The sequence below is a fragment of the Oncorhynchus gorbuscha genome, unplaced genomic scaffold, assembly GCF_021184085.1.
Source record: "Oncorhynchus gorbuscha isolate QuinsamMale2020 ecotype Even-year unplaced genomic scaffold, OgorEven_v1.0 Un_scaffold_2670, whole genome shotgun sequence".
Classification (NCBI taxonomy): Eukaryota; Metazoa; Chordata; class Actinopteri; order Salmoniformes; family Salmonidae; genus Oncorhynchus; species Oncorhynchus gorbuscha.
Window position 1 is genome coordinate 46,845 of NW_025747115.1, and position 12,977 is coordinate 59,821.

At 49.9% G+C, this 12,977-nt stretch overlaps 1 protein-coding gene across 1 annotated transcript in view; it reads right to left on the reverse strand.

The window, feature by feature from the left end:
• LOC124026254 (ribosome biogenesis protein wdr12-like) overlaps positions 1 to 9,294 on the reverse strand; it is a 30,297-nt gene extending 21,003 nt beyond the window's left edge. Inside the window, exons 1-4 of the mRNA XM_046339353.1 lie at positions 9,139 to 9,294; positions 8,334 to 8,428; positions 6,552 to 6,646; positions 1,360 to 1,466 (exon numbers count right to left, since the gene is read on the reverse strand). Of these exons, the coding sequence (XP_046195309.1) occupies positions 1,360 to 1,466; positions 6,552 to 6,646; positions 8,334 to 8,428; positions 9,139 to 9,179 (338 nt within the window). The 5' untranslated portion in view covers positions 9,180 to 9,294. The remainder of the gene's footprint in view (positions 1 to 1,359; positions 1,467 to 6,551; positions 6,647 to 8,333; positions 8,429 to 9,138) is intronic.
• Between the last annotated feature and the right edge of the window lie 3,683 nt (positions 9,295 to 12,977).

A 12,977-nucleotide genomic window follows, 5' to 3' on the forward strand; every position in this document is an offset into this window, starting at 1 on the left:
TCTGGGTTAGACGTCATGCCTCTTACCATTCAGTCTGGGTTAGACGTCATGCCTCTTACCATTCAGTCTGGGTTAGACGTCATGCCTCTTACCATTCAGTCTGGGTTAGACGTCATGCCTCTTAGAGTCCATTCAGTCTGGGTTAGACGTCATGCCTCTTACCATTCAGTCTGGGTTAGACGTCATGCCTCTTACCATTCAGTCTGGGTTAGACGTCATGCCTCTTACCATTCAGTCTGGGTTAGACGTCATGCCTCTTACCATTCAGTCTGGGTTAGACGTCATGCCTCTTACCATTCAGTCTGGGTTAGACGTCATTCAGCCTCTTACCATTCAGAGTGTTAGACGTCATGCCTCTTACCATTCAGTCTGGGTTAGACGTCATGCCTCTTACCATTCAGTCTGGGTTAGACGTCATGCCTCTTACCATTCAGTCTGGGTTAGACGTCATGCCTCTTACCATTCAGTCTGGGTTAGACTGTCGCCATGCCTCTTACCATTCAGAGTCTGGGTTAGACGTCATGCCTCTTACCATTCAGAGTCTGGGTTAGACGTCATGCCTCTTACCATTCAGTCTGGGTTAGACGTCATGCCTCTTACCATTCAGAGTCTGGGTTAGACGTCATGCCTCTTACCATTCAGAGTCTGGGTTAGACGTCATGCCTCTTACCATTCAGAGTCTGGGTTAGACGTCATGCCTCTTACCATTCAGAGTCTGGGTTAGACGTCATGCCTCTTACCATTCAGTCTGGGTTAGACGTCATGCCTCTTACCATTCAGTCTGGGTTAGACGTCATGCCTCTTACCATTCAGTCTGGGTTAGACGTCATGCCTCTTACCATTCAGAGTCTGGGTTAGACGTCATGCCTCTTACCATTCAGAGTCTGGGTTAGACGTGCATTCAGCCGTCTTACCATTCAGTCTGGGTTAGACGTCATGCCTCTTACCATTCAGAGTCTGGGTTAGACGTCATGCCTCTTACCATTCAGTCTGGGTTAGACGTCATGCCTCTTACCATTCAGAGTCTGGGTTGACGTCATGCCTCTTACCATTCAGTCTGGGTTAGACGTCATGCCTCTTACCATTCAGAGTCTGGGTTGCCTCTTAGACGTCATGCCTCTTACCATTCAGTCTGGGTTAGACGTCATGCCTCTTACCATTCAGTCTGGGTTAGACGTCATGCCTCTTACCATTCAGTCTGGGTTAGACGTCATGCCTCTTACCATTCAGAGTCTGGGTTAGACGTCATGCCTCTTACCATTCAGAGTCTGGGTTAGACGTCATGCCTCTTACCATTCAGTCTGGGTTAGACGTCATGCCTCTTACCATTCAGTCTGGGTTAGACGTCATGCCTCTTACCATTCAGAGTCTGCCTCCACTGAGCTGATCCAGTCATCATGCATCATACACTCCTCTGGTTGGGGAGCGGTGAACCTCTCCACATACTCGATCTCCACCACATCTTCCTGTAACACACACACAAAACATGCTTCAAGTCACATTGGCATACTAGGCAGGCTACGCGTAAACCCTACTGTCCAGGGGTCCTACTACCGTCCAGGGGTCCTACTACCGTCCAGAGGGGGCTACTACCGTCCAGAGGGGGCTACTACCGTCCAGAGGGGCTACTACCGTCCAGAGGGGGCTACTACCGTCCAGGGGTCCTACTACCGTCCAGAGGGGGCCTACTACCGTCCAGGGGGGCTACTACCGTCCAGAGGGTCCTACTACCGTCCAGAGGGGGCTACTACCGTCCAGAGGGGGCTACTACCGTCCAGAGGTCCTACTACCGTCCAGGGGGCTACTACCGTCCAGAGGTCCTACTACCGTCCAGGGGGCTACTACCGTCCAGGGGTCTACCGTCCAGAGATACTACCGTCCAGAGGTCCTACTACCGTCCAGAGGTCCTACTACCGTCCAGAGGTCATACTACCGTCCAGAGGTCATACTACCGTCCAGAGGTCCTACTACCGTCCAGAGGTCCTACTACCGTCCAGAGGGGGCTACTACCGTCCAGAGGTCCTACTACCGTCCAGAGGTCCTACTACCGTCCAGAGGTCATACTACCGTCCAGAGGTCCTACTACCGTCCAGAGGTCCTACTACCGTCCAGAGGTCCTACTACCGTCCAGAGGTCCTACTACCGTCCAGGGGTCCTACTACCGTCCAGAGGGTGCTACTAAACCCTACCCCCCCCCCAGAGGTCCTACTACCCCCCAGAGGTCCTACTACCCCCACAGAGGTCCTACTACCCCCCCCAGAGGTCCTACTACCCCCCCAGAGGCAGGTCCTACTACCCCCCCAGAGGCAGGTCCTACTACCCCCCAGAGGCAGGTCCTCATCCAAGTGTGGGTCCTCATCCAAGTGATGGGATGCATCCCACTTCGCTCCCGCAGGTAGTATAACTTTTTCATTACATTTCATTATATTTCATTATAGCACAACGGTTTGATTTGTCTAATCTTAGCAATTTCTTCTCAGCTAGCTACATAGCCGTCTTTGTATCAAAGATAATTGCGTAATTATCGTATTTCGCCGTCCTAACGTAGTCTTCACTAGCCAGCTAGCTAACGTCCACTGATTAGCTGCACTGGAAAAACTATTACACTCAACTGAACGACTTGATCAGCGTAGTGTTAGCTAGCTACATAGCTGTCTTTGCTGTCTTCGTATCTTCGTATCCAAGATAATTGTGTTGTTTAGGTTTAGAGTGTGTAGTCTTAGAGTGATTATCTTAATTTACCGAGGTTAGCTAGCCAGCTATTTGTCGTCCTTAACGTAGGAGACTCTGCTAGCTAGCCAACGCTAGCCAACGCCTACTGAATAGAACTCAACAACCCGGTCGCATTCACAGATAGTATCACATTTTCATTTCATTTCATTACAGTACAACGGTTTGATTTGTTTGATCGTAGCTAGCTACATAGCTAGCTACATAGCCGTCTTTGTATCAAAGATAATTGTGTAGTCTAGAGCGATTTTCTAGGTTAGCTAGCCAGCTATTGTCGTTCTTTTAACGCAACGTAACGTAAACAACACTACTAGCTAGCCAGCTAGCCCCCGAATAGCAGCACTGTAGAAACTATTACACTCAACGGAACGACTTGATTAGTGTAGTGTCAACAACGCACCCACTGCCAGCTAGCCTACTTCAGCAGTACTGTATCATTTTTAATAATTTTAGTCAATAAGATTCTTGCTACGTAGCTTAACTTTCTGAACATTCGAGACGTGTAGTCCACTTGTCATTCCAATCTCCTTTGCATTAGCGTAGCCTCTTCTGTAGCCTGTCAACTATGTGTCTGTTTATCCCTGTTCTCTCCTCTCTGCACAGACCATACAAACGCTCCACACCGCGTGGCCGCGGCCACCCTAATCTGGTGGTCCCAGCGCGCACGACCCACGTGGAGTTCCAGGTCTCCGGTAGCCTCTGGAACTGCCGATCTGCGGTCAACAAGGCAGAGTTCATCTCAGCCTATGCCTCCCTCCAGTCCCTCGACTTCTTGGCACTAACGGAAACATGGATCACCACAGACAACACTGCTACTCCTACTGCTCTCCGTCCGCCCACGTGTTCTCGCACACCCCGAGAGCTTCTGGTCATCGGGGTGGTGGCACCGGGATCCTCATCTCTCCCAAGTGGTCATTCTCTCTTTCTCCCCTTACCCATCTGTCTATCGCCTCCTTTGAATTCCATGCTATCACAGTTACCAGCCCTTTCAAGCTTAACATCCTTATCATTTATCGCCCTCCAGGTTCCCTCGGAGAGTTCATCAATGAGCTTGATGCCTTGATAAGCTCCTTTCCTGAGGACGGCTCACCTCTCACAGTTCTGGGCGACTTTAACCTCCCCACGTCTACCTTTGACTCATTCCTCTCTGCCTCCTTCTTTCCACTCCTCTCCTCTTTTGACCTCACCCTCTCACCTTCCCCCCCTACTCACAAGGCAGGCAATACGCTCGACCTCATCTTTACTAGATGCTGTTCTTCCACTAACCTCATTGCAACTCCCCTCCAAGTCTCCGACCACTACAGTGTATCCTTTTCCCTCTCGCTCTCATCCAACACCTCCCACACTGCCCCTACTCGGATGGTATCGCGCCGTCCCAACCTTCGCTCTCTCTCCCCCGCTACTCTCTCCTCTTCCATCCTATCATCTCTTCCCCCGCTCAAACCTTCTCCAACCTATCTCCTGATTCTGCCTCCTGAACCCTCCTCTCCACCCTCTCTGCATCCTTTGACTCTCTATGTCCCCTATCCTCCAGGCCGGCTCGGTCCTCCCCTCCCGCTCCGTGGCTCGATGACTCATTGCGAGCTCACAGAACAGGGCTCCGGGCAGCCGAGCGGAAATGGAGGAAAACTCGCCTCCCTGCGGACCTGGCATCCTTTCACTCCCTCCTCTCTACATTTTCCTCCTCTGTCTCTGCTGCTAAAGCCACTTTCTACCACGCTAAATTCCAAGCATCTGCCTCTAACCCTAGGAAGCTCTTTGCCACCTTCTCCTCCCTCCTGAATCCTCCCCCCCCCCTCCTCCCTCTCTGCAGACGACTTCGTCAACCATTTTGAAAAGAAGGTCGACGACATCCGATCCTCGTTTGCTAAGTCAAACGACACCGCTGGTTCTGCTCACACTGCCCTACCCTGTGCTCTGACCTCTTTCTCCCCTCTCTCTCCAGATGAAATCTCACGTCTTGTGACGGCCGGCCGCCCAACAACCTGCCCGCTTGACCCTATCCCCTACCCTCTTCTCCAGACCATTTCCGGAGACCTTCTCCCTTACCTCACCTTGCTCATCAACTCATCCCTGACCGCTGGCTACGTCCCTTCAGTCTTCAAGAGAGCGAGAGTTGCACCCCTTCTGAAAAAACCTACACTCGATCCCTCCGATGTCAACAATTACAGACCAGTATCCCTTCTTTCTTTTCTCTCCAAAACTCTTGAACGTGCCGTCCTTGGCCAGCTCTCCCGCTATCTCTCTCTGAATGACCTTCTTGATCCAAATCAGTCAGGTTTCAAGACTAGTCATTCAACTGAGACTGCTCTCCTCTGTATCACGGAGGCGCTCCGCACTGCTAAAGCTAACTCTCTCTCCTCTGCTCTCATCCTTCTAGATCTATCGGCTGCCTTCGATACTGTGAACCATCAGATCCTCCTCTCCACCCTCTCCGAGTTGGGCATCTCCGGTGCGGCCCACGCTTGGATTGCGTCCTACCTGACAGGTCGCTCCTACCAGGTGGCGTGGCGAGAATCTGTCTCCTCACCACGCGCTCTCACCACTGGTGTCCCCAGGGCTCTGTTCTAGGCCCTCTCCTATTCTCGCTATACACCAAGTCACTTGGCTCTGTCATATCCTCACATGGTCTCTCCTATCATTGCTATGCAGACGACACACAACTAATCTTCTCCTTTCCCCCTTCTGATGACCAGGTGGCGAATCGCATCTCTGCATGTCTGGCAGACATATCAGTGTGGATGACGGATCACCACCTCAAGCTGAACCTCGGCAAGACGGAGCTGCTCTTCCTCCCGGGGAAGGACTGCCCGTTCCATGATCTCGCCATCACGGTTGACAACTCCATTGTGTCCTCCTCCCAGAGCGCTAAGAACCTTGGTGTGATCCTGGACAACACCCTGTCGTTCTCAACCAACATCAAGGCGGTGGCCCGTTCCTGTAGGTTCATGCTCTACAACATCCTCAGAGTACGACCCTGCCTCACACAGGAAGCGGCGCAGGTCCTAATCCAGGCACTTGTCATCTCCCGTCTGGATTACTGCAACTCGCTGTTGGCTGGGCTCCCTGCCTGTACCATTAAACCCCTTCAACTCATCCAGAACGCCGCAGCCCGTCTGGTGTTCAACCTTCCCAAGTTCTCTCATGTCACCCCGCTCCTCCGTTCTCTCCACTGGCTTCCAGTTGAAGCTCGCATCCGCTACAAGACCATGGTGCTTGCCTACGGAGCTGTGAGGGGAACGGCACCTCAGTACCTCCAGGCTCTGATCAGGCCCTACACCCAAACAAGGGCACTGCGTTCATCCACCTCTGGCCTGCTCGCCTCCCTACCACTGAGGAAGTACAGCTCCCGCTCAGCCCAGTCAAAACTGTTCGCTGCTCTGGCCCCCCAATGGTGGAACAAACTCCCTCACGACGCCAGGACAGCGGAGTCAATCACCACCTTCCGGAGACACCTGAAACCCCACCTCTTTAAGGAATACCTAGGATAGGATAAGTATTCCCTCTCACCCCCCCCTTAAGATTTAGATGCACTATTGTAAAGTGACTGTTCCACTGGATGTCATAAGGTGAATGCACCAATTTGTAAGTCGCTCTGGATAAGAGCGTCTGCTAAATGACTTAAATGTAATGTAAATGTACCCCCCCAGAGGCAGGTCCTACTACCAGAGGTCCCCCTACCCCCCAGAGGTCCTACTACCCCCCCAGAGGTCCTACTACCGTCTCCCCCGTCCCCGTCCAGGGGTCCTACTACCTCCCCCCAGAGGTCCTACTACCTCCCCCCAGAGGTCCTACTACCTCCCCCCAGAGGTCCTACTCACCGTTGAGATGCCTTCAGCCTCCATGTGATTTGACAACGATGTCCGCAGGAACTGACCTCGCACCAGGAAGTCAAACTCAATCTGGCTGTGAGACCCTACAACAACAAAGCACACACAAAGATGAGACACCCAATATGATGCTAATACATTCATCAGTTATCTAGGTCAAACCAAGACAGCACCAGTCCTGAAATAATTTAATTGGAGAATAATAGTTACAAGGATAAACAATGTGTGTAATGTGACAAAAGGCCATATAAGACATGGAGTGGACCTCTGCAGTAGGTGGACATGGAATATTGGTCTCCTGAGTGTGGACACACGTCTTCCTATAGACCTGGGGGGCTCAGATGTCTGCTGTTATGGTCTGTTTGTGGTATCAGGGTGGGTAGAGAGGAAGCTAGGAAAGCTGCAGTCAGTCCAGGTAGCATGAAGTGGATTCATTATGATTGATGTCAGTGGAGGCTGCTGAGGGGAAGACGGCTCATAATAATGTCCGGAACGGAGCAAATGGAATGGCATCACATGGAAACCATGTGTTTGATACCATTACACTCCAGCCATTATCACGAGTCCATCCTCCCCAATTAAGGTGCCACCAACCTCCTCTGATATATGTTCACCCCATCTCCCAGAGGGATCAGCTTTGTTCAACTGGGGGAAGGAGAAGTTTTAGTCTGCGGAAAAGAGCTCCTCTCAAGGGGTTATAACAGTGCCTCTAAGTGTTGAGGTTAAGCAACTTTAGCAAGGTTCCTGCTGTGTTGAAGCCTGATGAATAACCAGAAATCAAGGTGGCTGGAGGGAGGAGAGTCTGGCCCTGATGCTGTGCTATGTACTGGCTGGAGGGAGGAGAGTCTGGCCCTGATGCTGTGCTATGTACTGGCTGGAGGGAGGAGAGTCTGGCCCTGATGCTGTGCTATGTACTGGCTGGAGGGAGGAGAGTCTGGCCCTGATGCTGTGCTATGTACTGGCTGGAGGGAGGAGAGTCTGGCCCTGATGCTGTGCTATGTACTGGCTGGAGGGAGGAGAGTCTGGCCCTGATGCTGTGCTATGTACTGGCTGGAGGGAGGAGAGTCTGGCCCTGATGCTGTGCTATGTACTGGCTGGAGGGAGGAGAGTCTGGCCCTGATGCTGTGCTATGTACTGGCTGGAGGGAGGAGAGTCTGGCCCTGATGCTGTGCTATGTACTGGCTGGAGGGAGGAGAGTCTGGCCCTGATGCTGTGCTATGTACTGGCTGGAGGGAGGAGAGTCTGGCCCTGATGCTGTGCTATGTACTGGCTGGAGGGAGGTGAGTCTGGCCCTGATGCTGTGCTATGTACTGGCTGGAGGGAGGAGAGTCTGGCCCTGATGCTGTGCTATGTACTGGCTGGAGGGAGGAGAGTCTGGCCCTGATGCTGTGCTATATAGTGGCTGGAGGGAGGAGAGTCTGGCCCTGATGCTGTGCTATGTAATGGCTGGAGGGAGGACAGTCTGGCCCTGATGCTGTGCTATATAGTGGCTGAAGGGAATATAGTCTGGCCCTGATGCTGTGCTATATAGTGGCTGAAGGGAATATAGTCTGGCCCTGATGCTGTGCCATGAGGTTCTCCCTGATAGGTGTTGACAGTTATCCGGTTAGTGCCAGAAGTTTGTAGTGACCGTGGAGGTAGTCATCAAGGTCTTCAGAATGCCCGGTTGAAACAGACACAGGTAGCTACAGTTGGTGGCTGTAAAGCAACATTATATCAGATGCCAACCGCCATTAAACCCCAACGAATGGAAAAGCACCGATCTATTCTCACCATTCTTTGCTTCGAGCAGCTTGTTGATGACGTTGCTGAGTTCCTGTACCTCTGAGGCAGCAGGGATGGAGAATGGGACGTCATCGACTGAATATCTGAGGGACAACGTCGATAGGTTATGCTACAGCAATAATTTAACATGACTAAGTCACTGCTTACAGACAAATAGATAGTTGGCTAACTAACTTCAAACTTGTAGTATTCAGCTAGGCTAGCAAACATAGCAACTTATAGGATTTCTATTTACAATCTTCCCTGGTCAGGTTAACTCACACTAACTTCAATAAATCAACATTATCAAAGCAACTCGTCTGCTAAGGACACAATATGATTACTGTTACCAACAGCATGGCTAACACTCCCATAGAGATCTCCTCTTCAACTCGTCTGCTAAGGACACAATATGATTACTGTTACCAACAGCATGGCTAACACTCCCATAGAGATCTCCTCTTCAACTCGTCTGCTAAGGACACAATATGATTACTGTTACCAACAGCATGGCCAACACTCCCATAGAGATCTCCTCTTCAACTCGTCTGCTAAGGACACAATATGATTACTGTTACCAACAGCATGGCCAACACTCCCATAGAGATCATCGGCTAACACTCCCATAGAGATCTCCTCTTCAACTCGTCTGCTAAGGACACAATATGATTACTGTTACCAACAGCATGGCTAACACTCCCATAGAGATCTCCTTCATGCTCGCTAGCAAATGAGCTAACTAGTTAGCTTACTGGCCAAACGAGCAAGCTAAGTAGCTAGTGGCCATCCTTACAATTCAACAATAAATACTTACTTTTTGTTATCCGTAAAGAACCTGGTTTGTAACTGAGACATATCTCTTCTGTTGTTGAATAGTAACCCTATTAAACGGCTTCACAGACTGTTATTCGCTGATGAACACAGCAAGCAGGACGTCATGCCACGTGGGTCAGAACCAGCGCGCCTGCGTGAGATGTGGAAGACATGTTAGTGGATCACGGAAAAGGCAAAAAGTCGATCACTTTTCCCTACTCCTCTAGTATTGTCTGGAGCCAACAACAACAACAACAACACACAAAAATAGGCTTTTTACATAAAATCGTTTTTGTTGTTGTCCTGAAAGCAGCCACCGAGCACCACATTACCTTAGCATATTTAGGAAAATGTTCTGGCTATAGACAGAATATTATAGACGCTACGATAGCCAGCAATGCATGTTAAAAGGCCTTTTCACACTGCATTATTCTTAACCACAGGCTATCTAAGAATGGCTCTGGGCTAGTTTATAACATTTTAAAAAATCTTTAGATCAAATTGTATTTAATTTGTTATCAGGAATCAAATCTGATGTGTATGAAATAGTTTGGTGCAATGTGCATAAAAGGAGAGTAATTGCCCATAATTCTGCACCTTTCGGTAGTTGATCATCATGATTTAGTGACTGCAAAGAACATTTATGGATCTACTGGGATTTTCCAAAGAGACTTTCTGTTTTGTCTGCTCTTGCACTCCAAAGATACGTACAGATGGGTTCATATTTTTCGTACAGTTGTGTTATTTTGATTAATGTTTTTGTAATTTTGACGGTACAATATATTTTTTATTAATGTTTTTGTGTTTAAAAACATTTTCGAAATGCATTTACTGTTTTGCAAAAGTTGTGTGTCTTGTGGACTCTGTTTTGAAAATCGACAACATTGTTCCAAAGAAATGCTTGTATGTGATTGAGAGAAACTAATACATACAGACAGTTGCATGTGAGACAGTCCATGTTACCAGTACATGACTTTAGCATAACTGATGAGGGCACCCGCAGACGTTTGCTGAGAGAACGTGACTTGACGCTGGCCTTGGCAGTGGAGACATGCCGTGCAGCAGAGCTTACTGATATACGGATAAGGTGCATAGAGCTAGAAAGGCAACATACGGACAATGTCAGGCAGCCAGTAAAGACATTCCCCTTTGCCACAGCTAATGCTAATACTACAGCCAACTCTGCAGTAGACAACCCCAATACATGCCGATATTGTGGCATTTCTCATGGACGAGGAAAAGAACACTGCCCAGCCTATGGAAAAATATGCAAATCCTGTGGTACAGCTAATCACTTCGCAAGGGTCTGCATGAAAAGCAAGAGAAAGGAGGGTAAAGTGCACTCCATGGAAACAAACACAGATGAAGGGAACGACAGCACAGAGGATGTATATGCTAGCGAGTGCATAGGGGCAGTGAGGGCAAAAGGACAAAAGTGGTTTGTCACTCTGCTACTTAATAATAAACCACAGCAATGCCAGCTAGATTCAGGGGCCACATGCAACGTTATGAGCCTTAAAGACAAAAGGAGGCTCACGCCCAGAGACAAACTCACACAGAGTAGCACCAAGCTGAAACTGTATTCAGGCCAGTTCATGACCTCTTTAGGCCTGTTTGTGACAGAGTGTGTTTTACGTGGCCAGAAATACACCCTTGAGTTTGAAATAGTTGAGGCTAGTCAACAGCCATTACTGTCAGGTTCTACATGCGAGCTCCTTGGACTTATTAACTTCACCATCCCAGCTGATCTTAACATTATAGACAAAGTCCAGGCTGGGCCCCTGAGCAAGGAGACACTCCTAAGCAAGTACCATGATGTCTTCAACGCACCGGTCGAGTCAGTTCCCGGGGAAGTCCACTTTGAGTTGGACGCAGCAATCCAGCCTGTCCAGTGTGCACCCCGCAATGTACCAGTGGCCATGAAAGCAGCTACGAAGGCTCAGCTTGACAAATACGAAGCAGATGGCCACATCATATCTGTCACCGAGCCTACGGACTGGATAAGTAATATGGTTATCGTCAAGAAACCAGACAAGCTACGGATATGCATTGATCCTAAACACCTCAACCGGGCTCTGCGACGTTCACATTACATTATGCCCACGTTGGAGGATGTTCTTTACAAGCTCCCAACGGCCAGAGTCTTCACGCTCGTGGATGCCAGAGATGCCTTCCTGCAGTGCAAGCTCGACGAGCCCAGCAGATACATGACCACCTTTTGGACACCCTGGGGCAGGAAGAGGTGGTTAAAGCTTCCGTTTGGTGTCTCTGTGGCTCCAGAGGTGTATCAGCGGAAACAGCGTGAGCTGAATAATTTTGCACGCCCAATTTTTCAGTTTTTGATTTGTTAAAAAAGTTTGAAATATCCAATAAATGTTGTTCCACTTCATGATTGTGTCCCACTTGTTGTTGATTCTTCACAAAAAATACTGTTTTATATCTTTATAATTGAAGCCTGAAATGTGGCAAAAGGTCGCAAAGTTCAAGGGGGCCGAATACTTTCGCAGGGCACTGTATGGTCCCCAGATAGGGGACGTATCAGATATTAAATAGATAAAAACAGATTTTTTTTCTTTTGGAAAAGTTTTATTGGCACAATTCCTTTAAAAACAGCTCATACATTTTTTACATAATTTATACACATAAGGTGCCGCAGCGCTGTCAGGCCGTGGCCGCTGGGACCTAGGGTGTTGTGGGGGACACTTCGCCTGGGGTCGAGGCCCCCTTCCTTCTGTACCACCCCAGGGCTTCCGTGGCTACCATGCCCACTGCCTGGGGGGTGGTCTCTACGTTTTTCGCTACCAGCAGGTTACGGGAGGACCACAGTGCTTCCTTCAGGCACGTGAGGGTGGGCCAGAGCTTGGTGAAGGTCTTCGATGGAATGGGCCTTCGGCCCACCCCATACAGCACGAGCTGAGGTGTTAGGTCCTCCCCTGCTGGCAGACACGAGGAGATCAGGGGATCTCGTGGGCGACCATCCAGGACAGGTCCCGATGCCGATTCAGGAGAGCAGGATGGGCCACGTTGCGCCAAACCGTTGTGGGCTCACCTATAGCGCACTGGACATACTGGTTCCCGCTCCTGCACAAGGGAGAGAAGAGAGCGGTGTTTTGTTAAGACCGTGACGGTTTCTTTTTCCAGTTTCAAATGTCTTAAAAACTTCTGGAGCTGGACGCAGGGCGGGAGTAGCAGGAAAGAGACTGGGGCTCGCAGGTCGACTGGGATCAGCCTCAGAGTCCTGAGGTAAGATCCCAGCCAGAACCGTGCGAGGGCCTGAGTCTTGTTGTTGACCGGGGAGGTGGCAAGAGTCAAATGTAACGCTGTGTAGCGGCTGCCCAGGAACAAGTAGAGGTCAGGCAAGCCCTTCCTCCCCTGATTAACTGGGGGGGAAAGTGATTAATAAAAGCACAGGTAAAATCACAGCTTTAATGATTACAACCTTGCCCTCAAAAGTCAGCTGTCGTAGTCCCCAAAAACCCAGTCTCTGTCTTACTGTCCCCAGGTTCCCACTCCAGTTACCACTCCCTCCTCCCTCCCGGTCAAACTTTACCCCCAGTACCCTTATGTCTGTCCGTTTAACTGTCAGAGGTAGTCTGGTCAAGTCTGGGTCTGCCCACGGTCCGAAGAATTGGGCCTCTGTCTTGTCTCTGTTCAGTCTCGCCCCAGAGGCTCGTCAGTACCTCCATACACCCACTGAAACACAGAACGGAATTCCAAGGGCGGATGCATGACAACCGTAGAGAGGGCTCGCCTTCTGGGTTTTTGTCTGCTCAAACCACTGGTAGTTTAAAGACTAAGCACTTGACAGGGACACACGGCAACCGACTGAGGTCCGGACCT